Raw genomic sequence first — 27,800 nt, forward strand, 5'->3', positions numbered from 1 at the left:
AATTCAGCCATTCAGTCGTCTCTGACTCTGCGACCCCGTGGACTGTAGCAAGTCAGGCTTCCCTGTCCATCACCACCTCCTGGAGTTTCCTCAAACTCACGTCCATCGAGTTGGTGATGCCATCCAACCATCTCATCCTCTGTTGTCACCTTCTCGTCCTGCCCTCAATCTTTGCCAGCATCAGGATCTTTTCAAATGAATCAACTCTTTGCATCAGATGACCAAAGTATTGGAGTTTCAGCTTCAGCATCAGTCCTGCCAATGAAAATTCAGGACTGATTTCCTTTAGGATGGACTGATTGTATCTCCTTGCAGTCCAAGGGACTCTCAAGAGTCTTCTCCAACACCACAGTTCAAGAGCATCAGTTCTTTGGTGCTCAGTGAGAGTCTAACTCTCACATGTATACATGAATACTGGAAAAACCATAGCTTTGACTAGACGGACCTTTGTTGGCAAAGTAATGTCTCTGCTTTTCAATATGCTATCTAGGTTGGTCATAACTTTTCTTCCAAGGAACAAGTGTCTTTTAATTTCATGGCTGCAGTCACCTTCTGCAGTGATTTTTAAGCCCCCCCAAATAAAGTCTCTTACTGTTTCCGTTGTTTCCCTATCTATTTCCCATGAAGTGATGGGACTGGATGCCATGATCTTAGTTTTCTGAATGTTGAGTTTTAAGCCAACTTTTTCACTTTCCTCTTTCACTTTCATCAAGAGGCTCTTTAGTTCTTCTTCGCTTTCTGCCATAAGGGTGGTGTCATCTGCATATCTGAAGTTATTGATATTTCTCCTGGCAATCTTGATTCCAGCTTGTGCTTCATCCAGCCCAGCATTTCTCATGATGTACTCTGCATATAAGTTAAATAAGCAGGGTGACAATATACATCCTTGATGTATTCCTTTCCTGATTTGGAACCAGTCTGTTGTTCTATGTTCAGTTCTAACTGTTACTTCTTGACCTGCATACAGATTTCTCAGGAGGCAGGTCAGGTGGTCTGGTATTCCTATCTCTTTCAGAATTTTCCACAGTTTGTTGTGATCCGCACAGTCAAAGGCTTTGGCATAATCAATAAAGCAGAAGTAGATGTTTTACTGGGAGTCTCTTGCCTTTTCAATGATCAAACAGATGGTGGCAATTTGATCTCTGGATCCTCTGCCTTTACTAAATTCAGCTTGAACATCTGGAAGTTCATGGTTCATGTACTGTTGAAGCCTGGGTTCGAGAATTTTGAGGATTACTTTACTAGCGTGTGAGATGAGTGCAATTGTGCAGTAGTTTGAGCATCCTTTGGCATTACCTTTCTTTGAGATTGGAATGAAAACTGACCATTTCCAGTCCTGTGGCCACTGCTGAGTTTTCCAAATTCGCTGGCATATTGGGTGCAGCACTTTCACAGCATCATCTTTCAGGATTTGAAATAGCTCAACTGGAATTCCGTCACCTCCACTAGCTTTGTTCGTAGTGATGTTTCCTAAGGCTCACTGGCTCTAGGTGAGTGATCACACCATTGTGGTTATCTGACTCTTGAAAATCTTTTTTGTATAGTTCTTCTGTATATTCTTGCCACCTCTTCTTAATATCTTCTGCTTCTGTTAGGTCCATACAGTTTCTTCCCATCTTTGCATGAAATGTTCCCTTGGTATCTCTAATTTTCTTGAAGAGATCTCCAGTCTTTCCGATTCTATTGTTTTCCTCTATTTCTTTGCATTGATAGCTGAGGAAGGCTTTCTTATCCTTCCTTGCTATTCTTTGGGTAATTCTTTCCTTTTCTCCTTTGCCTTTCACGTCTTTTCTTTTCTCAGCTATTTGTAAGGCCTCTTCGGACAACCATTTTGCCTTGTTGCATTTCTTTTATTGGGGGTGGTCTTGATCATTGCCTCCTGTACAACGTCACACCTCTGCCATAGTTCTTCAGGCACTCTGTCTATCAGATCTAATCCCTTGAATCTATTTGTCACTTCTACTGTAAGGGATTTGATTTAGATCTTACCTGAATGGTCTAGTGGTTTTCCCCACTTTCTTCAATTTCAATCTGAATTTAGCAATAAGGAGTTCACGATCTGAGCCACAGTCTGCTCCTGGTCTTGTTTTTGCTGGCTGTATAGAGCTTCTCCATCTTTGGCTGCAAAGAATATAATCAGTCTGATTTCAGTGTTGACCATCTGGTGATGTCCATGTGTAGAGCCTTTTCTTGTGTTGTTGGAAGAGGATGTTTGCTGTGTCCAGTGCATTCTCTTGGCAAAATTTTGTTAGCCTTTGCCCTGCTTCATTCTGTACTCCAAGGCCAAATTTGCCTGTTACTCTAGGTGTTTCTTGACTTCCTACTTTTGCATTCCAGTCCCTTATAATGAAAAGGACATCTTTTTTGGGCATTAGTTCTAGAAGGTCTTGTAGGTTTTCATAGAACTGTTCAACTTCAGGTTCTTCAGCATTACTGGTCGGGGCATAGACTTGGATTACTGTGATATTGAATGGTTTGCCTTGGAAATGAACAGAGATCATTCTGTCTTGTTTGAGATTGCATCCAATTTATCGCTTTCTTAATAACTCAAGAAAGCAATAAATTTGGGGTTTCTAATCTTGATTGCTCCCTCCTTGAGTTCACGTTCCTGAGAATTTAAGCCAGGTGTTTGCAGTTTGGCTGTAAGATGGCTGTATTAACAGAAAAGTATGCCATTGGAAGAATTCCAAAAGGGGTTTGCTCTAGTTTTGATGCATTTTGGATGTGTCTCCATACTTATACACAGAGAGCCTATGTAGTGTCTAACTAGCAAGACTCATTAGAAAAGAGCCTGATGCTGGGAAAGACTGAAGACAGGAGGAGAAGGGGACGATGGAGGATGAGATGGTTGGATGGCATCACTGACTCAATGGGCAGGAGTTTGAGCAAGCTCTGGGAGATGGTGAAGGACAGGGAGGACTGGTGTGGTGCAGTCCTTAGGGCTGCGGGGTGGGACACCACTGAGCGACTGAACAACGAAAAAGCAAGGCATGAAAGTTCTCTGTAATAGAACCAGGGGAGATGCCCTTAAATGACATGCTTTAGAAGCGTTTAAATGTTTAGCTCTCACAAACACTTTTTTGGGGGCTGTTCACCTTTTCCTCTCTCAACTCTAATTAAGAAGAGTTCCTCCAAGATAAAAGTCAAGGCTATAACTGGCTAGGAAAGGGGCACTGGACTCTGCTTCTTTGCAAAGATGTTTAGTAAAGGGATGACCTTGCTGGATTCCTACGGCATCTTTTCCCTAGCTCTGATGGAATCAACTGTGGCCCATTCACATATTCATTCAGTGATTGGTCCTCTACGACATGTCAAGCATCAGGAATTCAACTGTGAAACAGGCAGCCATGGTCCTGTTTCTTGGGGCCTTACAGTCTACTGAGGGATACAGATAAAGATTCGAATATAACAAGTGCAAAGATATGGAAAGGAAGGTGCTTGGATCAGGTTCGGGAAGGGGAATGGATGATCAGAAGTGGTTTTCTGAGGAAGACTTTCTTAGCAGTCTAATTGTTATTTTTTAATTTGCTGTGATATATACTTACTGACAGAATAAATGTTAATACTTCAGGGAACTTTTGCTTCTCAACAGGCTATCTTCATATTGCAGAGCTCCTTAGACTGGGTTTCAGGAACTGTTGACCTGTAGTTAAATCTGCTGTCACCTATCCAGAGGGGATTCTCTGTAGAATCAGAGTCCTGGGACAAGGGATGAGTCAATGTGAATATGACTATGGTCTTAATAACCTCAGAGCAGGGAACCTTCACCTAAACTTAAACTCTTCATTTATTTAGCATTTGACATGTATTTATTCATTTGAGTCGCAGTAGTACTTTGAGACAGATGGGACTCATGTTATTACCTGCTGGCACACTTCCTGGTATTCACATGTTGCTATAAATACAATTGGTGCCTAATAACAATTTGGCAAGGAAAGGAGTCCCCATTTGTAAATGAGACTGAAACAAGGGAAATGACTCGTCCAAGATCACGCATCACAGTAATGGCAGAGGCTGAGCTTCTGGGCTTTCTGTGTCCTGATCTGGTGTGCCAGCCCACTTCTCAAGAGTTTAGATGTCAAGGCAAGGTGTGACCGGCTGAGACAGCAGGGCCATGTGCCTGGTGTCCTGGAGGCAAGTTATGGGTACGGAAGTGGGATTTGGGCTCTTTATTTTTTTTTAAAATTTATTTATTTTAATTGGAGGTTAATTACTTTACAATATTGTATTGGTTTTGTCATACAGCAACAGGAATCCGCCACGGGTGTACACGTGTTCCCCATCCTGAACCCCCCTTCCTCCTCCCTCCCCGTACCATCCCTCTGGGTCATCCCCAACGCACCAGCCCCGAGCATCCAGTATCATGCACTGAACCTGGGTTGGTGACTCGTTTCATATATGATATTATACATGTTTCAATGCCATTCTCCCAAATCATCCCACCCTCTCCCTCTCCCACAGAGTCCAAAAGACTGTTCTATACATCTGTGTCTCTTTTGCAGTCTCGCATACAGGGTTAAATCATGCTCTTCTCTAACGGGGTTACAAGTCAGAGTCTTCTGGTTAATGTCAGTGGGAAAAAATATAGTCTACACCTTGATGAAGCTTTAAAAAATGCCCTGTGTTTCCACTTCAGAGGCCATCACATGGAAATCCAGATTGCCACCTGCTCTTGAAAAGACCAGTGCCTCTGGCTGTCGGACTGTCTTTATCCAAGGATGCACGTGGCCATACTTGAGTTGCTGTCCCCATTAGATGGGGTACATGATCCTGAGTTGAGAAATGAAATTTCGTTTCCAGTCACCTGCCTGTCCATCCTTTATTGGTCAGGGGAATGGAGAGAGAAGAGAAGGATCGATATTCTAGGCAGCAGCAAACATGCCAGTTCTCTTGGTAGCCAGAGCCAGAGGATAAGTTTGGTTTAATAGCTTGTCATGAGGCATCAAAGTATTTCAGGTCACACTTTCTTTACTGTCTCATGAATTCTCATTCAGTTCAGTTCAGTCACTCAGTCGTGTCCAACTTTGCGACCCCATGAATTGCAGCAGGCCAGGCCTCCCTGTCCATCACCAACTCCTGGAGTTCACCCAAACTCATGTGCTTTGTGTCGGTGATGCCATCTAGCCATCTCATTCTCCGTCGTCCCCTTCTCCTCCTGCCCCCAATCCCTCCCAGCATCAGGGTCTTTTCTAGTGAGTCAACTCTTTGTATGAAGTGGCCAAAGTATTGGAGTTTCAGCCTCAGCATCAGTCCTTCCAATGAACACCCAGGACTGATATCCTTTAGGATAAACTGTTTGGATCTCCTTGCAGTCCAAGGGACTCTCAATAGTCTTCTCCAACACCACAGTTCAAAAGCATCAATTCTTTGGTGCTTAGCTTTCTTCACAGTCCAACTCTCACATCCATACGTGACCACTGGAAAAACCATAGCTTTGACTAGACAGACCTTTGTTGGCAAAGTAATGTCCCTGCTTTTCAATATGCTATCTAGGTTGGTCATAACTTTCCATCCAAGGAGTAAGCGTCTTTTAATTTCATGGCTGCAGTCACCATCTGCAGTGATTTTGGAGCCCCCAGAAATAAAGTCTGACACTGTTTCCGCTGTTTCCCCATCTATTTCCCATGAAGTGATGGGACCAGATGCCATGATCTTTGTTTTCTGAATGTTGAGCTTTAAGCCAACTTTTTCACTCTCCTCTTCCACTTTCATCAAGAGGCTTTTTAGTTCCTCTTCACTTTCTGCCTTAAGGTGGTGTCATCTGCATATCTGAGGTTATAGATATTTCTCCTGGCAATCTTGATTCCAGCTCGTACTTCTTTCAGCCCAGCGTTTCTCATGATGTACTACTGTGCATAGAAGTTAAATAAGCAGGTGACAATATACAGCCTTGACGTACTCCTTTTCCTATTTGGAACCAATCTGTTGTTCCATGTCCAGTTCTAACTATTGCTTCCTGACCTGCATATAGGTTTCTCAAGAGGCAGGTCAGGTGGTCTGGTATTCCCATCTCTTTCAGAACTTCCCACAGTTTATTGTGATCCACACATTCAAAGGCTTTAGCATAGTCAATAAAGCAGAAATAGATGTTTTTCTGGAACTCTCGTGCTTTTTTGATGATCCTTTGGCAGATCTATTTTGTGCCCATGAAATAACGCATCTATATCCAGTGTAAATAGATTGCTGTAGTTTAAAGCAATACAATGTAGTATTTGGTTTGGGGCTTTGTAATATGATTTTTTAACATAAACATGATATATTTCATTTCCAACGCAGCCTGTCTTGTCGTAGTCTCGGCTCTCCTGAGCTTAGCTGTAGTGCTTTTGTTTCTTGGCAAGACTCAAAAGCCTGGGCTTCCTGACATGGCCGGTTTCTAGCGTGTGCTCCTACTGGCTCCGGATATGTCTGTGGTGCGCGTCAGTGAGACCCACTGCAAGCCAGGCCAGGATATCTGTAGGCAAGCTGGACGGGCATCCATCTTTCCAGGAACCCACTAAGCTCAAGTGCCACCAAGGTGACATACACATCAACTCTAGGGCCTGCCGCCACCAGGAACAGAGGCGAGCAGTATGGTGTAGCACAAACAGCGCGGACAGTGGGGGTCAGGCACAACTTGTCCAGCCAGTTCTGTTACCCCTGACCTCGCCCGAGTAATGCCACCTGTTTCCTGTCTTTAAAATGGGGGGATTTAGCTCTGGTGGCTGTTCAGTTCAGTCACTCAGTTGTGCCCAACTCTGTAACCCCATGGATGGACTGCAGCACGCCAGGCTTCCCTGTCCTTCACCATCTCCCAGAGTTTGCTCAAACTCGTGTCCGTTGAGTTGATGATGCCATCCAACCATCTCATCCTCTATCGTCCCCTTCTCCTCCTGCCTTCCATCAGGGTCTTTTCCAGTGAGTCAGCTCTTTGCATCAGGTGGCCAAAGTATTGGAGCTTCAGTTTCAGCATCCGTCCTTCCAGTGAATTAGCACTGGTACATAGTAAGAGTTCAGTAAATGTTATTCATTTATTTTTCTCCATTTTACAGACAAGAAACCTAAGACTCAGAGAGGCTACATAACTTTCCTAAAGTCAAGGAAATGGCAGCGCCTGCCTTTGAACTTTGGCCTTTCGCTCCAAAGTTAAACCCTCAAACCGCCCTGTCATGTTACTGTCACATTGCCTGCCTCTGCGGGTTGCGGTGAGCGCCATGTAATGCGTTTAGTATGGTGGTAGGGTGTGAAGTGAAGTGAAGTGAAGTGAAGTCGCTCAGTCATGTCCGACTCTTTGCGATCCCATGGACTGTAGCCTACTGGGCTCCTCCATCTGTGGGATTTTCCAGACAAGAATACTGGAGTGGGTTGCCATTTCCTTCTCCAGGGGAACTTCCTGACCCAGGGCTCGAACCTGGGTCTTCTGCATTGTAGGCAGACGCTTTACCGTCTGAGCTGCAAGGGTGGCAGTGATTGTTATTAGAGGTAGGGGAGCTCAGCTAAGCTGAAATTCTACTTAGAGGTTCAGTTACCTATAGACCTTCATTGTGGCAGGGACCCCAATTCATAGGTAAATCTTTTCAACCCCATTTGCACATAGAGATGGTTAGTGTCGACTCTGAGTGTGAGCGATGATGATGGTCATGGTCTTGGTTAGTGACTGGAAAAGAAACATGACTTCATTAATAAAAACTTAATATAGAGGACAGCTCGGTGCAACGGGGCAGTGAAAATGGCTCTCTCCACTCAATGTACTTTTCTCTTCAGTTTTCAGACACATAATCATTTCCCAGGATCCTTGGCCTTGCCTGGAAAAAAATAGGTGAGAAAATGCCAGCTCTCTAGTCGTGATGTCTGGGAGGGTGTTGCTTTTCCTAACACACGGATAAAAATAAAGTGACCCTTTAAAGGTGGTGGTGACTACCCTCAGCTTACTTGGGAGGCAGTAAAAAGCTTATTCTCCTACGAGCATCTGAGAGCCTATCTCAGAATCGCCACGTCTTGGGAGAATGTGTGATCTGAGGCAGAACGTTCTCGGGCATGCAGAAGGATGTGTGGCTGATAATGTGCTCATCAGTTTTCTTCTCCTTCAAGGAGCTCAGAATTGCTTAGGTTATAAAAGTCAGTTCTTCGGCACTTCCAAACCTATAGCTTTTGCTTAAGTAGGTCTTCCGTGCACAGTAGATTAAGCGCATACATAAATGGAGTGTTGATCCTCCACCTGGTATGAAATGGTGGGTGTGTGGTGGCTAAACTCAGAGCGACGTTTAGCCGTTTCAAGGTGGCTAGTTATGTAGCAGTGCTTCCCAGGTGGCTCAGTGGTGAAGAATACGCCTGACAGTGCAGAAGACGTAAGAGACACTAGTTCGATCCCTGGGCCGGGAAGATCCCCTGGAGAAGGAAATGACAACCCACTCCAGTATTCTTGCCTGGGAAATCCCATGGACAGAGAAGCCTGGCAGGCTCTGGTCCGTGTGGTCACAAGGAGTCGGACATGAGTGAGCCACTGAGCATGGACGCACAGTGATATAGTAAGTTCAAAAAGGGTCATTTGGAAAAAAGATGGAATTGCCCTAAAAGAGGAGAGCCAAACTCTGTGGATCACTTTATTTTGGAGATGGTTCACTGAGGCTCACGCAGTAATCTAGGGTCCAAGCAGTAATACTGAATGTAAGACCAGCTTTTCATTTGTGAACCCAAAGCCCTGAAGGTTCAGAAGACACTGAAAAGGAGCCTATGTGTATTCCTCATGCCCCTTTCAAAGTGTTACAGAATTTTGTAAAGCAGAATTGGACGGATGATCATCTCACAAGTTTATTTCCAGAAGAAAATAGTGTCTGATCTTGTGTGTTTCAGCTGGTCAGTGAAGGTCCAGGCAGGGGTGCTGATAGACGCTCCTCGCGGGTGCTGAGGGTACTTCAGGGGCTGGATTGAGCACAAACCCCTCCATACTCTCACCAAGCACAGTCAGTGTTTTTCTTGGCTTCTTTCCAGTTGGCCAGTCTTAGAAACAGTAAACTGAAAAGCTTTCCTCTCAGATGTCAGAATCAGTGAATTGTTCCTAGTCATCACGGAGGCCAGAAGCCACATAGCCACAGGACTGTTCAGCTTCCAGAAGGAGACACCTGCCAATCAGCCTGCATGCCGGGTCCCGAAGGCCCCCTCCTTCCTCACTGGCTCGGGGGACCCTCGGCTTTTGGTGAATGAGGTGTAGAGAGAGGTCAAGGGGCCGATGCATTTCTGAAGGTATAGGTTAAAAATGACTCGATGGCTACAGTCGTGGGATTTTCATCTTTTCAAAGAGTCTGTAATGTTGGAAAGGGTGCTGAGGGGAGTACTTACTGATCTGGGGGATTGGTGTGGACCCTGTCTGCTGGGAAATTCTTCTCCATTCACTTTTCCTCCCTGCCTTCAGTATTTGCCAGGCACCCGCTACATGTCAGGTGGGGGGCAGGAGACCAGCCGTGAAACGGCAGCAACGCCAAACACAAGGCAGACTAGCCTTGCCCTGAGTCTGGAGGAGGGAGCCGCAGGAAGACTGGAAGTTTCTGTCTGGCTCTGTAAGCGCATCTTCTTCGGGCAGACCAACAGGAAGTAGGCAGAGGGGCTGAACATGACGAGAGCATCCCTGGCAGAGGGAGGGCAGTCTTCTAAGGCTTAGGTGGCAAGCTGGAAAGAGCACATCCATCCACACAGCTGCAAATAGTTTTTGGGGCCCAGAGTGGTAGCAGGGTGGGCGGCAGGGAGTGAGGGCAGGCTGCAGAAGAGGCTGCGTGAGGCAGGGCCCTAAGTCCTTGAGGGTCTTTTCTTCTGTCTTTATTTGTTTTGGGCTGTGCTGGACCTTCTTGCTGGGTGGGCTTTCTCTGCTAATGGCATGTGGACTGCTCATCGTGGTGGCTTCTCCTATTGCAGAGCGTGGGTTCTGGGGCGCTCAGACTTCAGTAGTTGCTATTTGAGGGCCAGTAGTTGATGTTGGTGGGCTCTGGGGCCTGGATGGTATATTTGTGGCACATGCGTGGGCTTAGTTGCCCCAGGGCATGTGGGATCTTAGTTTCCGGACCGGGGTTAAACCTGTGTCCCCTGCACTGACAGGTGGATTCTTAACCACTGGCCCAGCAGGGAAGTCCCAAGGGTCTTTTATGCCATATGAAGTATGACCTGTACGCTAGGCTGGTGGGGACGGTGCTGATTTGAAACTGGGTCACCACGTGGCCCTTGTGACCTGATATTGAGCCCTGGGGGTGGAGGCTGTGGAGTGGATCCTGTTGGAGTTTAGGCATGGACCAGTGGCTCAGGTGGCCCAGATGTTGGGTGAATGCTTCTCATTCCTGTTAGTCCATGAGCAGGAGGCAGAGGATGAGAGATTTTTTTTTTTCTTTTTCTAATTAAAAAATACCATTAAAGCCTGATATAAAAACTTGTAAATGTAAAACGATACTAAGTCACGTGGTATTTGAAGTTGAAAATGCTCTCAGATAAGCTGAACAAGGGGCCATAAGACTGAAACGGTCAGAGGGCACTTAAACAAAGCATCCATTTGTTATAAGCAACCCAAGAGACAGAGGCAAGGGTAGTTAAACAGACAGAAAAATCTTGCCGCAAACAGAGCTGCTTGAAAATCGCCCATGTCAATGTAGTTTTCAATAGAAGTTGTTTTCTGCTGACGTTTTTTTAATCCTCCCTATGGATGTGCCTCTTATATTTGATGATCAATTTTCCACAAGGTTTGCCATAATGTTTCCTCAGAGCTTAGGGTTTACATTTTAATTCATTCTGTGGCTGCTGTTAACCTAAGACAGAGTATGCTGTTTTCACAATTCAGGGTCACTCTTTTCTAGCTGACAAGATGAGACTCAAACCCCAACCTTCCTCTTTTTCTCAATTTCTTTTTGTCTGTCTTGGTTTGAGGGGAACCACTGGCAAAAGAGGCAGTCTCTACTACTTCAGTGGAGCCCGTGAGCCGATCCTTTCCATGATCTGATTTACCTTTAACTTCCTGTTATTCACATTTTGGGTTCCCAAATATCACCAGCCCCCAGGCCCTTGATGTTAGTTGCTCTTTCCAGCAGTTTCTTCTTTTCCTGAAGCTCGTCTGAGATCCCATTTATCCTTCAAAGTCCAGCAGAAGCTTCATGTTCCTCGTCTTCTGAGACAGATAAGCCACGCTGCAGTTTCAAGACAGAAATTTGTGATGGCATTGAAACAGCAGAACTTTATTATTATTGTTGTTGTTTTTATTATAGGTCTTGTCTACCTGTTTGTGTTGTACCTTTCTCGAGACCATATCTTTAACTACTTTTGTAATCTCCAGTAGAGCTTGACACAGTAGAACTGGGCAAATGTAAATTTAAAAAATGTATTAAGTTGTGATCTGCTATAGAAGTTTTCATTAAGGGGCTTGTGGTTAAATATGAGTGTGGAGATCTAAGGGTGGTTATAATCCTGCAGTCATCTGGATGATGATATTAGAATCTAGCAGCTGGCCCTCAAATCTGTGAACACAGGGTGGAAGACTTTTGCCAAAACACTCCTTTTACCACCAGGAGGCTTTGAGATGGGGTGCGGATGGCTTGTGGTTACAGAGTGGCTGTAGCCTGGGACTGCAAAAGACCAGTGTCTTCCAGCTCTAAGTGTCTAGCATTTCTTACACTTTTGTTTCACACAGGAGTAGCCCAGGGTCAGCTAATGAGGACAGCAAACCACCACTTCCCCCACTTTCTGCTTTTCTGAAGCTCAGTTCCAGAGATTGTGCCCAGCCAGGAACACTTGCTCTGCAAACAAAGCCTGGGGGTAATAATCATTGCACCCTAGTGTGATTTGACTTTATATGTGACTCTTGGAGTGTTGACAGTTTAAGTGGTCAAAGAAACTGCAATAAAAATGGATGTCTGGGGAGTTTTCTACCTTGTGGCATTTGACAGATGACCCGTACGGCTTAAGCAGGGAAGCCTCCACTTCTGCTTTTGTTCCCCAGTGTGGATTTGTATTGCTTTCGTATGTCCATCTCAAAGCTTCCCCCTTATCTATCAAACCTCATTCCTGTCCCAATCCTATTATTATTTGCAATTTATTCAAGATTAAGGGAATTTGGGGTATAGGTGTGCAGGTACTTGCTGCCTGTAGACTGAAATTCAATGTGGTTAAAATCCAGACTCTAGCAGCTGGCAACAAGGGGCAGAGGAGTGACTGGGACCTGGATCCTCTTCACTTTTTCAGCAGTTTTTCAAATGTCTTCTTTGACGTGCTAGTTGTTCGATGGAAAGATGTTAGAGAAAGGGAGGCTGTGAAACACAGGGCTCTTTTTCTGCATTTTCATCTGCACTTACAGAGGTGCAGACCCCCGGTATAAGAGCATCTTTGTGTGGCCTTCCTTTCTGGGACTGATCTTTTTGTGATGACGTAGGTACCAAAGAGAATGACGCTCATCAGACTTGTGTGGGATCAGGGTACAGTAGGTTCAAGCTTCATAGGTATTGAGACCTTATTTTCCAGATCATGAAGAAGCGGTAGTGAGGGGAAGGGTGGGGGGTCAGAGCTCGAAAGAGGGCTGGGGCAGCGTGGCTGGCGGGGGGCACTTGGAGAGTGTTCACAGGTGTTTATACCTGTTCTGGACGTGTCTCAGTATCTCAACAAGGACTGCTGTGCTAGTGTGGTGTACTGGTAGTGGCCCTGCCTCTGTGGGTGCACTTGTTGATGAGGAAAGAATGTGGGATCTGAAGTTAGGAAGCTTGAGCGTGACTCCTAGCTCTGCCAGCCGTGGGTTCAGGAATCTGGGAAGATTCCTGGATCACTGAGACTCAGCTTTCCCCTCTGTACCATGGAAATAATAATAGCTACTCTATTCAGTTAGTAGTAAGGTAGCAGATTTGTAGCAAGATGACGTATGTGTGGACACGTTGTTAAACGGGAGGTCCACTGGCTAAGTTTCCCTATTATCTTTTTCTTTTAAAAAATTTATCTTTAATTGGAGGATAATTGCTTTACAATGTTGTGTTGGCTTCTGCCATACAGCAACGTGGATCAGCCACAAGGGAAAACATATCCTCTCCCTCTTGAGCCTCCCTCCCCCTCCCCCTCCCTCCCCCTCCCTCCCCCCAGGCTGTCACAGAGCACGTGTTGCGCTCCCCGTGTTACACAGCAGCTTCCTCTTGGCTATCTGCTTTACACATGGGGATGTACATGTTCTAATGCCGCTGTCTCAATTCATTCCACTCTCTTCTCCCGCTGTTACTGTCATGATTGAACTCTGCTGTTAGGTGAAACTTCGATTACGAAAGTGTTTAGGGTTGTTTATCCAAGCACCAAATATTGTGTTCTGTGTCAGATCTGCATTTTGTATATTCTTGTTCCCCTCTCATGTCAGGGTGTGGACTTAGAAGCTACATATCTGCAGTTTGTTTGAACTGTGTACTAGATATGGATAAATGGCATCTGAGTGAGGGCCTGAGGGATTCTTTTATATGTAAAGCAAATCAAATTTAGCACGTAACTTTTTGTTACGTTTAGCACATCTCAGTTAGGGCTGTTTTAGACCTTCTTTGCTTGCCTCCTGCTTCTTGTCTGTGCTGTATATGTGGATGATGGAATCCAGGCGTGAAATGATGTATGTGATTACTTAGAAGTATGTGCTACCAGCTCAATAAACGCCCCCGATTTTCAGTGAAGGTGGTAGAGAATGTACATCACTCACTTGGGCAGTTATTTAACAATTTCTCGGCTGTGCCAGGTCTTCCTTCCTGCATGGACTTTCCGCTAGTTGCAGTGCACATGTTCTCACGGTGGTGACTTTTCTCGTTGCGGCATGGCCTCTAGGTGCTTGGCGTTCAGTAGTTGCGGCTCCCTGGGCTTCAGAGTACAGGCTCAGTAGTTGTGGTGCGTGGGCTTAGTTGCTCAGCATGTGGGATCTTCCTGGACCAGGGATCGAACCTGTGCACGGGTGCATTGGCAAGGTCTTCACCGTTGAGCTACCAGGGAAGCCCTCTCAAGCATTTATTAAATGATGTGTATAAACACATTTCCTGAACAAAACGAAAGAAGTAGGATATTTGGGCATCTTTCTATGACTTTGTGCACCATTTAAATCTAAGAATGCAGACTGAGTCTCAGGAAGAGGTTATATAACTATTTCAAGAGATGCAGAGAGATGGGAAAGTAGGAGGCAAAAGAACTCTTCCAGAGAAAGATCAGAACAATAAATTTCTTTTTCAAAAGAGAAACGTGTGCATGCATGCTCTGTCATGTCTGACTCTTTGTGACTCCATGGACTGTAGCATGCCAGGCTCCTCTGTCCATGGAATTTTCCAGGCAAGAATACCAGAATGGGTTGCCATTTCCTCCTCCAGGGGATCTTCTTGACCCAGGAAATGTCTCTTCAACCTACATCTCTAGGGTCTCCTGAATCAGCAGGCAGATTCTTTACCACTGCACCACCTGGGAAGCCCCTTGAAAAAGGTGTACATCTCTTTAATCCCCTAAAGCAGGAAATGGCAACACACTCCAGTATTCTTGCTTGGAAAATTCCATGGACAGAGGAGCCTGGTGGGCTACAGTCCATGGGGTCACAAAGAGTCAGAAACGATCGAGCTTGCACAGATGTAGACTCTTTAATTGGAGCATGTGCCTTAGCGAGAGCTTCAGATGTCTAACACCAAACATAAGAAGGCTATTGCGGCGTGTCCTTTTGTAAATCATCGTGTGGGATCAGGGCTCTCCAGGCGGCTTGGTGGTAAGGAACCCATTTGCCAACGCAGGAAACACAGGGAAGCATGGGTTTGATCCCTGGGTTGGGAAGGTCCCCTGGAGGAGGAATTGGAAACCCACTCCAGTATCCTTGCCTGGAGGATCCCACGAGCAGAGGAGCCTGGCGGGCTGCAGTCCGTGGGGTCACAAAGAGTCGGGCATGGCCGAGCATGAGCACACACGCACGTGTGGGATCAGGTGGGTTTTGCCGATGTGTTCCGTGTCAGTGGGCTTTGCTGCTTCCTGCTCTCACTGCAGCTCTTTGTTTGAGGCCAGAACATTTGCCAGAATGGTGTCCTACCAGTCGTGATCTGAAGATGGCAGCATTGGGCGACCTATCTCATATTCCAAAGCGCCTCGCTGCTAGCTCATCCCCTGGCTGCGTTTGGACTTCACACTGTCACTCAGACCCTCTTCTGCTTAATGACTATGTGTGTGTAAATGACTCTGCTTTTCTTTTAGGGAAGAGGCCCGATCTATCATTCTTGTTTTGGTTTTCAGTTAATGATTATGTGTAATTATATTCAAATAAAATATTTATAAATAATTACGTATAATTAGTGGTATGTAAAACTTGAATTCGTTGATGAAAGGTACCCTTCAATTTGGGAGGTGTTAGTCTTAGTATTATTATTTGTTTCTGTTTAAAAGGCATTAGTGGCCAAGACTCTGCCATTCTCTCTTTTACAGGAGTTCTTTCAGGGCGCAGTTTTTGTTTTTTTAATAATAGGTAGGATATTTATTTGGTAAGTCTCTAGGGAATATGTTACAGATCCTCATCTGGTGAGTGCGCTGAGGAAAACAAATTCTAGTTCCTTAAGTTTCAAGAAGCAATTAGCTACCCTTGAATTCTGAAGGGTCCCCAGGGGTCATCCAGTCCAACTCTAAATCAGCTTTGCATTTAAAACACAAGCAGGGGCTTCCCCGGTGGTCCAGCGGTTCAGACTACACGCTTCCAACGCAGGGGAGCAGGTTCGATTCCTGGTAGGGGAACTAAGATCCCATGTGCCGTATGGCTTGGCCACAAAAAAGGAAAAAACCACTAGGCAGAAGACATGCGTCGTTGCCCTCTTCTCCTCACTGGTGATGTGCTCAGGGTCTTCTGCATTTTGAGATCTCCACCTAATGAATTGTGAGGCCTTAGAAACAGAAAGAGAAAAATTACCGTGAGCAAGTCCATAATTCAGATGTTACCAACATCTCAGCTTCAGGTCCATTTTACCCTTCCTCTTTATCTGTTAGCCAACATGGAGCTGCAGACGGAAAGCTAGCGAGCAAAGGCTGCAGAAGCAGCATCTAGGCTCATTCCTTGGTCGAGGAGAGCAGGAAGCCAGAGGAAAAGGCAGATGGGGAATGAGCAGATGGAACTGTGTAAGGTCAGAGTTTCTGGAAGGATTCCCAGATAAGGGATGGGGCCAGACAGCGTTCTAAGCAACAAGGAGGAAGAAACTCAGGGGTTCTTTCCTCTGAGGCTACCCCAATTCTAGAAGCACAGGGACCAAAGACACACTGATAGACGTAGCTTAGAATTTTTAGGTGAGTTGATGCAGACCTTTCAGTTCCTGCCTCGTGCTAGACTGGGATGCCAGGTCTATGTGAAAACCATGTGGATGGTGGACCAGATTTTCTCAGGGGCGCTCTCAGTCTACTTTGGTAAACCAGAGTAAACCATAATCATGGTTTGGTAAACCATGATCATGACGATGGATTATGTATGCACTGATGTAGTGTGCAGAAAATTAAAAATGCTTGTTGCAGGCCGACCTCAGTGCTCCTGTAGCTGGCTCCACATTTTTATTTTGTTTTCACAAACTCTTCTGTAGTTAGTGTTAAGACTCCAAGGATTTCACATCATGCGCTATAGATGCAGCATAAATTAGAGAAATAAGCCAAAAACATACTAAGAAGATGTCATGAGATTCTAGTTTTCCTGATTTAGCCTTTCATTTCCCCATTTATTATTTTTTTTTCTGGTTGTAAGGGAAAATCATGCATCTATTAATCTTTTACCTGGAAACTTTAAAATGTGACAGATGTTGAGCTCGTAAAACACTGAGCTCTGGATCTGTTAAATATCATCATCTAGACTGATCCAGGATAAATCACTTCATCTCCTTAAACTTGAGTTTTCCTTTTGTTAAAGAGGCTGAACTTCCAGTCCTCCCATTCTATGACTGTGTGATCGCATCGCCATTGTGCCCAGGGTTGTACAAAGATTTTTGAGGACTCACTTGAGGACTGTATTTTAACTATTCTTTCTCCTTTGCAATTGAAGTGTATTTGACTTACAGTTTTATATTAGTTTCATATATACAATGTAATGGTTCAGTGTTTCTATGCATCACAAGTCTAATTACCATATGCCAGCATATAAAGTTATTACAGTATTATTGACTGTATTTCCTATGCTGTACATTACATCCTTTTATTTTGATTCTTCTCATGACGCATCTTAACATCTCTTGTTTGGGATCTTCTCCTGAGGCCTCTGTGACACTGACTTCTCCCAACCTCCTGCTACCCCTGGCCGAAGTCAGGTTCTAAGTGGCTTACCACCTTTGTCTCTTGGCTGCAACTGCCTTCCAACTAGTCTCTCTGCTTCCACTGTTGCCTCCCTACAGTCCGTTCTTTACCCAACACCAACATGATCTTTGGAAAAGGAAATCAGAACACATCTTTCTCCTGCCTCAGACCTTCCAATAGCTTCCTGACACTCTTGGAAATACAGATATATCTCTGCCTCAGGCCCTTTGCACTGGCTGTTTATTGGGAATACTCTTTCTCCTAGGTCTTTATACAACTGGCTTTTTCATATCCTAAAGAAAGGGCCACTTGCAAGCAAGTTGCAGCTTAAACATCCCTCCTGCAAGGAGGCCTTTCCTGACCCCTCCATCTAAAACAGCCATAACCTCTGCTTGATATCTGATGTTACATGATTTTATGATTTATATAGCAGATTTCACCCGACATTATCCTCTAACATATTTTTAATATTTTATTTATTTATTTATATTCTGCATTTGGTCTCAGTCACCTCATGTGAGATCTTTCATTGGTGGCAAGTGGATTCTCTAGTTGTGGTGAGTGGGCTCAACAGTTATAGTGCATGAGCTTAGTGCTCCACGTGGGATATTAGGTCCCCAACCAGGAATCGAACCTATATCCCCTGAATTGCAAGGAGGGTTCTTAACCACTGGACCATCAGGGAAGTCCCCTGTATGTTGATTTTGTTTTCTTTTTCTCACCCATGTAGCATACCTGCTTTGTGGGATGGGGTACCTTGTTCCCTTGTTCCCTGCTGGAGCAGAGTTTGGCATACGCAGGTTTGTCCGAGTGTTTGTAGAATAAGTAGATGAATGAATGGATGGATGTCACAGGCAGGAAAACTACAGCCCAGAGAGGTTGTGGCCACATAGCCAATTAGAAATGAGTATAAGACTCGGGTCTCCTCGTGTGTTTCTTTCCTTTAGATTCTGCTGCCTTACAATAAGCCTAATTTAGACGTAATTCAGTCACTATTTGTTTATTTATTCACCAACTATTCATGTTTCTGACACTATTCTATGTCAGTTGTTCTCAACCAGGAGCAATTTTGACCTTCTGGGAACATTACTCAATGTCTAGAGACATTATTGGTTGTTACAAATGGGGTGGGGGTGCTACTGGCGTCAGAGGACCACTGGGGACAGAGGCCAGGGACGCTGCTGAGCATCCTGCAATGTACAGAACAGCCCCCCCAGAACACAGAGCTAGCCATCCTAATGCATCAATCCTGCTGAGATTGGGAACCTCTGCTCTAGATGAACAGACAGAGATACTGCTCTCATGGAGCTGATAATGTCACGGGGGAAACAGACGACAAATAGTACGCTTCATACACAAATGAAAATCCATGTCAAAAAGTGATGTGATTGAAAAGAAAGCCCAGTCAGAACAGGGTAAGGAGGCTGGTAGGTGCTGTGGGTGGTGAAGAGGTAGGAAGGGCTGTGATTTTAGCTTCTTGGGGAGATAAGTCAGGAAAGTAAGTTTTGCCTCCAGAGGTTCAGCACTGTGACCTGGAATGACCAGTCCTTTAGGTGCAGTCCAGGGCTCCAGCATATTAGCCATTCAAATTCAGAGGTCATCCACATGTAATAAAAATATAAAATGCTTGGGAGCCAAGGGACATCTTAACCTCCAAATAAAAATACAGCAAACTGCCATAGGCTAGAAATAATGATGATTTTCTGCCCCCTTTCAGGGGGTTTAAATTCTCTTTCTCAGCACCTTCATTGCTCCATCATTAATGATACAGGACAGCGTTAATTTGATGCATTTTTTTATTGCTCATTGTCAGCCTCTTACTTTACTTTCAGAGCAAAAATAATGTAACTGCAGCTCCTCTCAAGAGCATGGTGAGTCATTTGGTTGTACAGAGATTTCTGTTTATCTAGGTTGATTTTGTAGGAACTTAACAGAAGTAAGTGTAGATTTTAGTATCTTGGGGAAACTGCAGTAGTTGATGAAGTTAAAACATTGGTCAATGAAATGGTCCTTACTATATATGTTTAATGTATCCGTGTGTAAATATGTGGGCTTCCCAGGTGGCTCAGTGGTAAAGAATCCGCCTGCCAGTACAGGAGACATGGGTTTGATCCCTGGATCGGGAAGATCCTCTGGAGAAGGAAATGGCAGCCCACTCCAGGATTCTTGCCTGGGAAATTCCATGGACAGAGGAGCCTGGCGGGCTACATTCCACGTGGTCGCAAAGAGTCAGACACGACTGAAGTGATTTAACATGCGTGCACACACACATAGAAGTGCACACGTTGGCATCCGTTTAAGCTTTTGCTAAGAAAATGGTAATTTGGTAGGCACACACTTGTTTTCTTGGACTCGGCTGGTGTCTTCACCACAATTCTTTACAAGCACTGGCACATAGTAGGAACTCAGTAAACGTTTGCTAAATGAGTAAACCAACTGTAAAAATCAGTTTGGGATTATTGAATTTCAAGTTATTTTTCCACATTTACACAGATTTATTTATGTTACTGAACCACAACTTAGGAAATATAGTAGCATGTTCTTATGACATTATCACTGTGACAGATTCATTTTTTATAAATCTGTTTAAAAAAAATTTTAAATCATTGCAAGGGATATGATTTGACTCATAGAGTTTCTGAATCTAGGAAAAATAAGACTCTTAGCAGTTAATGCTTTTCCCGTATACCTTTAACCTAGGGAGGGATTATTAGGCAAGAGAATGATGTCAATAAATCTTGATTCAAATTCATTTACATTGACAGTGCTGAAGAAATTATGCACAGTGCACCATTTTATTTTGGTGCCCTTTTATTTTACAGAAGAATTTGTTGCCCAGTTCACTGGATGTGTGTCCATTAAAAAATTTTTTTTTGCAGTGCTATTTCTTCACGATTGAGTTTGGCCTTTGCAAACAAGAAGGGCAGCTGCGGGCATATGGCGCTGGACTGCTTTCCTCCATTGGAGAATTAAAGGTATGAAGCTGTGAGCAAAATATCCTTCCCAAGCAAACTGGTTCAAGGTCACAGAAAATATTGATTCATCTGTCTGAGCCTCTCTACTCACAGATACCCCATAAATATTTAGTACAGAGGACTTGGCACCTCGTATGTGGGTGCTGACCTAACTTTTTACACTTTGGAAAATGGGTCATGCCTTTCTGGGTTTGTGGTGTGACTCAAATGGATGAGCAGCCATGTGCCTGAACCAACAGGAGTGACAAGCGTATGCTCAGATGTTGGGTAACAAATGACCAGCCTCAGTCTGGTGCTGTAAAGTGCGCACTGAGCTAGCAGGGACCCTACTGATATAAAATGTCTTTGTGAGGGTGGCTTGGCTACTCTCAAATCTGTCACCCCCATAGCACCCATGGATTCCCTACCATCTACTTTCCAAAGGGGAATTTGAGCTTATTTTAGCTTCTTCACAACTGATGTAAATTAAAATAGTTATGGGCATGTACAATTAAGAAAAACACACTTAAATGTGCATGTGTTCAGAGAGGTATCTAACACAAGCAGTGATGTCTAATGGATGGTGTGTGTATATGTGTGTGTATATATATATATATATATATATTTTTTTTTTTTTTGCTTTAAAATACAGTAGAATGATTTGTTCAGAAATGTTGAGGTCTGGGACATTCTGATCATTTAACTATTCTGGTTAATTAAGAATTTCTATCTGTATACCACTGGGGGATAGCAAGTTTTGATGAGTTTAGAATGCATTGTGATATCTAATCTGGAAATGGTACTGAAAATAATTTAATCTTTCTTTGATTACTCAGACTGAGGTCAGGATTATGGACAGTCCTAGGGTTTTTATTTTGAATATTGATATTCATTATCCTTACAGGATATTTATTATCCTGGGATATATATGTTTACTAGAGCTTTTCAGATGTTTGTACTTTTGAAAGATGCAATTTAGCTGTAGTTTTATTGAGTCCACTCACTTTATGACTTCATTCAATTCTCAGATATTTAGTTGAGCACCTACTATGCACCACGTACTTGTGCCAGGCACTGAGGGTACAAAGACAAATAGTCATGATGAAGAATAAGAGTATGAAGAAGATAACAGCTCTCTCAAAAGACAGTTCAGTAAACCTTAGAATTTTAGGTGCAACACATTAACCCACTTAATTCTCCTAGCAACCCAGTAGGATAAGTAACATCGTCCTCACAGGTAAGGAACTGAGGTGTGAAGGACAGTAGGAGCGTGTCTATGGTCCCACAGCCAGTAAGTGTCGGAGGTGGTCCCGAGTCCAGGCGGTGTGAGCTCCAGGACCTGAGCCCGCTGCCTGGGATCCCTGTTAAAGGCAGGTGACATTCTGGCACAGGAGGCGAACGACCGAGGTAACACAGACAGTGGCGAGACCCGTCACATTTTCGGCCGCGCCTGGGAGGCCTTCCTGACGAGGTGCTGCTGCCCACGCGGACTCTGGAGGAGAGCGAAGGGTGGCTCGCGAGGAGTGGGAAGAGAGGTGAGATGCTGGATCAGCCCGCTGACCACGGCGTGAGCGTCCCCTCCTCGGAGCCTGGCCCGTTACGCGAGCTGTGAGGCTAGGCCTCTCTGCAACAGATGATAATATTCAACATAACAAAGGCCTGATGTGATGTGGTGAAAATTTTGTTTTTCTAAGTTTTCAACACCAAAAAAGTCCATTTGGGGTTAATCTCAAAGCTCACAGCCATAGCGTGACGTCATCTCCCTGTGTGACCCATGCCTCCTATAAACTCTTTCTTGATTTCCTAGAAAAACGAATTAGTCAGAAAATGATGTAGCTCTTGAGTTATATCTATTTGCATTCTTCTCAGAGGGCTTACAAATGACACCAGAATGAAAAAAGGAAACCAATCTCTTATTGCCCCAACTTTTGACAGGGTCCTCTGGTCTGGTTAATGAGGCATGTGTAGGCAGCACTGGGGTGAATCTGTTGTTTTTGTTCCTGTTGGTACGGATCGAGTCATCTGGAAATGGAAATCAGCCAGAAACATGGACACTGAAGGGCATTGTCTGCCGTGAATCTTCTTGTTCTGGTCCATCAGCTCTGATCATTAGCATTCTTCCATTCCCATATTTCAACACTCCAACATCCCAATGATTGCTACTTTGGACCATTTTTACAACTCAGAAATTCTTTCTCTCTGAAATGTCTTCTGACTGTTCGCAGAGAATACATAACACAAGAGCTTTCCCTAGCGTCTTAGCTTTGCCCTACCCTTTACCCCATCCCGGCTCACCTTGGCCTGAGTGTCTGGGGCCCTTTCACAGCTCTTGTGAATACATCTGTTCAACTTTTATTTGAATGAACAGATGATAGTTTTGAGCCCAGGTGGGGATAACTTTATTAACAGCATTATAATAATTTCTGTATAAACCCGCCTATTGCTGCAGTTTTGAATGTGGCTACCTTTTGCGGTAAACTCTGCTTTTGCTGTTCCGATTACAGTCCATTTGTAGGTTCCGGATAAGTTGTCAGAAGTTCTGGTGTAGTCCTTCTAACTTTTACAGAACTCTCCACGATTCGTCTTTTCTTGAACTGAGCACATTTTAGAATGTGTGCTCCAAGAGGCTCAGTTTTCAGGAATAAATGTTGCACTTTAGAGTTGCCCAAGTACTTCCAAGCAGTGTCTCTATAGTTTGAAGGATATCTTTCATTTTTCCTTCTTATTTTTTGTCTTTGAAGATATAAAGGAAATAAATACAGAAATGCTTATAAAAACTACCATACATCTGCTAACTATAAAGAATATCAAAAACATCTCAGCAATGACTGCTCTCCCTCTCTTGTTTGAATCATTTTTTCTGTGATGTGCTTTTTGGAATTCCAGAAGTGTGTTTGGGAAGGACCTTTCTAAACCTTCATCACTGTGGGGAGCAGTTAATAATGAGCTAGATCATCTGGAAAACTGACTTTACCAAAGGTTGAAAATGGGATAATTCTTGCTATTCACTCACAGTCTAGCCTGTTTCTGTCCTTTTTCTAGTCTTTTTCTATCAGAGTTGACTTAACTGTATGACTGTCATTTAGAAAATTTATTATTCATTCATTCCTTCACTTATTTTACTCAGAAAACTCAAAACTGAAAGTCTCAGTTTCCAAGAAAGTTTGTGCCTAAAGGGGGTAAAATCTAACAAAGGGATGGATATGGGTTTTTGCTGAATCCAGTCCTCCTGGAGAAGCAACAGCGCGGTTTGTTCTTGTTAGCTGGTAAAGGACTGCTTGCTAGTTGATGAATTGGCTGAGTCTTATCTCAGAAAGTTTGCTATTGTTTCGTCGTTAAGTCATGTCTGACTCTTTGCGACCCCATGAACTGCAGCGCGCCAGGCTTCCCTGTCCTTCACTATCCCCTGAAATTTGCTCAAAATCATGTCCACTGAGTTGTGATACCATCCAACCATCTTAATCCATCTCAAAAATGAAAGGTAATTTCTCCTTGCCTTTTATAGGTAAGAGCATAATCTAGTTCTTTGTTTCCTTAAGGGCAGAGATTATACTTTTTTTGGCAAATGGCCTTAGCATCTACCTCATAAGAGTCGCTGGAATATTACAAACAAATACATTTGTTCTGCTTTTCAGGTTTTGATAAAGCTGGTGGTTTTTGAAAATTTACTGATTATTATATTTTGGCTTTAGTTTTAGGATATCCTTGCATGGTGAATTTATGGCTCTGCTTTTACGTAGCCGTTTATCAGCATTTCTATAACAGCTTTATATTTACTACAATCATTTGTGTTTACAGCCACTTGCAGTGGCTCTGTGAGGTGGTCAGAGGCTGGCCATTACGGCCAGGCTATGGAGGCGGCCCAGGGCCCCCGCGTGTTCCCTGAGGTCTTCCAGTGTGTCGGCAGGGTGGCTGCAGTTAGGACTCCGACAGCCTCTGAGCTGCTCCACCTGTACTGTGTTCAGATGGCTCCCAGCTCCCTTCTTCCCACCCCTTCCTTTCCCGAAGCAGCACTGTTAGTAAGAACAGAGCAAAGATCAGACAATGGGTGCTGGAGAAGGGTCTTTGGCTTTTGCACAGGGATTTCTTGTTGAGGGAGTTTGTCCCAATGCCCCCTCCTGCCCCAGAATCTTGTTCAAACTGTTGAAACTTTCAACATCACTGATGAAAAATGTGTGATACCATCATCACCCAGTTTGGCAACAGGGATGTTGTGACCATCCTGTGCTCAGTTAGAAGGAAAAACATTTGAGGGAGGTTCAAAAAATATAGATATGCATACATACTTATTATACAAACATATGTGTTTATTGTTCTGATGCAGGAAAAGATGATTGTAGTGTGAATGTAAGGGTGTTTGTAAGTTTTTATTTAGGATCTAGGGCCCAAACTACCTAGACTTCACACTTGAGTTTTTCCCCAAGTTTAACCAGTCCTAATATAGAGGGTGAGGATCACAGGTTGACATCTAGAAGAGCTGAGATAATAACTCCGTGTTATTGCAAAGGCAGGTGCAGGTGGCTGGGAGGAAGGAAGATTTTAAACTGATAAATCCAGGCCCGGCGCTGTTGCAGTCTAGGAACTGGCAGTCTCATAGCTAGGGCCATCCTTCTTTCTCGATGGTTCCAGCAGAGTTGCCCCAGTGAAGGAAGGCGTGGCTCAGTGGATGTGTACACCAGGCATCACTGGGAGCCTGAAGCAGCCATGATAACCAGATTTACAGAGCGCTTCCCACTTGCCCGACACTTTGCATGCATTTTCTCGTTTAATCCTTACCACATTCCTGGGTTATAGACACTGTAACTATTCCCGTTTTCCAGATGAACACTGGAATAGGCTTACAGAGGTGGAACAACTCTGAGAAATTTTGATGCTGAACAGAAATTTCTATTTAAAAGACTGGAACAGGCAAAAAAAAGCCTTAAATTCGTGCACTAAAAAGTCAATTAATTGGTAATGGCCATCTCTGTTGGGGAGGGAGGGAAGACCATACCCAGGCCCAGTGGGAAAGATTGCTATGGTGAATTTATGCAGGTTGGGGTGGAGGGAGGGAACCGTGGACTGAGGGCTGTGTATTTACCTGACCCAGAGATGGAACCCAGTTTCCTCACATTGCAGTCAGTTTCTTTACCATCTGAACCAGTAGGGAAGTCCTGTGTATTGCAGGCCCTGTTAGAACTGTATTACAAGAAGAGCTTTAGAGTTCAGGTAGATATATAATCTTTGCAGTTTCTCAAAGAGGAAATTGCATCCTAACCTGGGGAATTTTCACTCATCTGGTAAACCTTTGGAACAGCTATGTTTAGAATCCAGGTCTCCTGGTTCCTAGTCCTGTGTCCTTGCCTTTTGCCCTGTGGATAAATCCAAAACAGCCCTTTTAGAGAGTATGTAGATGAGAGCAGGTGATTCTCAAGCATTCCTGCACTTTAAAAATGGCTTCAGAGTAAAAAGCTCTCAGCCAGATTCTCTCAGCATTAGAAAGCCTCTCTCTGCAGGAAATTGGATTAATTTTTGCAGACTTCAGGATATCAGACTCTTAACACTTTGGAAAGGATTCACCACAGAGCTCCCTGGGGACATCAAGCAGTTTGGTTGTATGTTTACAGAGAATCGACTCTGGACACAGAGGAGAGAGTGTGAAACTTGTTCCCTAAAACCAAGGTGGCTTACAGAGAGACATGGGTGGGAGTTGAGAAGCAAACTCAGTAGGGCTTTGCTCCGCTGAGCAGTGGAACCAGTGGAGATATGAGCGATATTCTATAACCCTTGAGCTGTGCTTTAGTTTTCAGAAGCAGGGCTCCTTCATGGGCTGCATGGATGTTCCTGGCCGTCATCGCGCAGAACTTCCCATCAGTAAATGAGACGCTTACTGGTGTGATCGCAACCTCCTGTGTTGGCCTCACTCAGTGGCTATTCCCCCAACTCTAGACTCTTCATTCTCCAGGCTAATCCTTGGGTACCATTATCATTCCTATATTTTTAACAGCCAAGGGGTAGCACTGGTCTCATACTCCATGGATGGAGCGGTCGCCAGCATATAACCAGCTGTTGGATGCAGCAGGATCTTGAGGATAGACTACATTGTTGAGAGCTTAGAACAATGGACTTCCAACTGTCCTTTTGATGATTGCATTAGTCAAGTGTGAGATATATTATCTAATGGTCTTTGCTTCACATCATATGCTGTGAATACACTGACTTTTCTTAAAGGCAGAGCACTTTGCCCTCTGGGTTTTTTCTTGGTCCACTCTTATCTCATTTATCTGTTAAAATGACAAAATGAGCTCATTTGCGTATCTAGTAGAATCATCATATGATACATTTTTCTAAAGCTACACTAATTTTGGTTTCTGTTATTATATACCAGAGGCATCCTCTACACATGGTGACTGCTAAAGGTGCTACTGTCCTGTCGCAGCCGAGGTCTGTCACATTGCGGACCTAGGTGGATAAGTTTTCTCCTCTTCCCTTGCTTGTCCTTGGCCCGGTGAGAAGTCTGGCTCAGCAGGGAGCCCTGAGGGAGCCGTGCCCTGAACGTTCATACAGCCTGTTCTGCCCCCTCTCTGCCTGTGCCCCTCAGGGAGAGAGTGAGAACATGCAGACATCAGGGACACTAAGTCAGGCACCGTCTTCCTGTTTGTATGTACAGATGGATAAATGGACAGATAGAGCAACATACTAAATAAAATGCACGCAGAGTGTATGGCTGCAAAGGAAGCAACTTCTAGTTCCAAAAGTCATGGGGAACCAATAGGAGGCCTATTCTTTGCAGAGGAGCAACAGTTCAGTTCAGTTCAGTTGCTCAGTCATGTCTGACTCTGCGACCCCATGAACCGCAGCATGCCAGGCATCCCTGTGCATCACCAACTCCCGGAGTCCACCCAAACCCATGTCCATTGAGTCGGTGATGCCATCCAACCATTTCATTCTCTGTCATCCCCTTCTCCTCCTGCCCTCAATCTTTCCCAGCACCAGGGTCTTTTCAAATGAGTCAGCTCTTTGCATCAGGTGGCCAAACTATTGGAGTTTCAGCTTCAAAATCAGTCCTACCAATGAACACCCAGGACTGATCTCCTTTAGGATGGAGATCAGTGGAGAAATAGCTCCATAAAGAATGAAGGGATGCAGCCAAAGCAAAAACAACACCGAGTTGTGGATGGGACTGGTGAGAAGCAAGGTCCAATGCTGTAAAGAGCAGTATTGCATAGGAACCTGGAATGTCTGGTCCATGAATCAAGGCAAATTGGAAGTGGTCAAACAGGAGATGGCAAGAGTGAACATCAACATTCTAGGAATCAGCGAACTAAAATGGACTGGAATGGGTGAATTTAACTCAGATGACCATTATATCTACTACTGTGGGCAGGAATCCCTTAGAAGAAATGGAGTGGCCATCATAGTCAACAAAAGAGTCCAGAATGCAGTACTTGGATGCAGTCTCAAAAATGACAGGATGATTTCTGTTCGTTTCCAAGTCAAACCATTCAATATCATGGTAATCCAAGCCTATACCCTGACCAGTAACACTGAAGAAGCTGAAGTTGAACGGTTCTATGAAGACCTACAAGAGCTTCTAGAACTAACACCCAAAAAAGATCTCCTTTTCATTAT

At 44.3% G+C, this 27,800-nt stretch overlaps 1 protein-coding gene across 1 annotated transcript in view; it reads left to right on the forward strand.

Annotated features, from left to right (window-relative positions):
• TPH2 (tryptophan hydroxylase 2) overlaps window positions 1-27,800 on the forward strand; it is a 101,248-nt gene that overhangs the window by 68,707 nt on the left and 4,741 nt on the right. Inside the window, exon 9 of the mRNA XM_005679722.3 lies at window positions 20,115-20,210. Within this exon, the coding sequence (XP_005679779.2) occupies window positions 20,115-20,210 (96 nt within the window). The remainder of the gene's footprint in view (window positions 1-20,114; window positions 20,211-27,800) is intronic.

This window comes from Capra hircus, chromosome 5, assembly GCF_001704415.2.
Source record: "Capra hircus breed San Clemente chromosome 5, ASM170441v1, whole genome shotgun sequence".
Taxonomy (NCBI): domain Eukaryota; kingdom Metazoa; phylum Chordata; class Mammalia; order Artiodactyla; family Bovidae; genus Capra; species Capra hircus.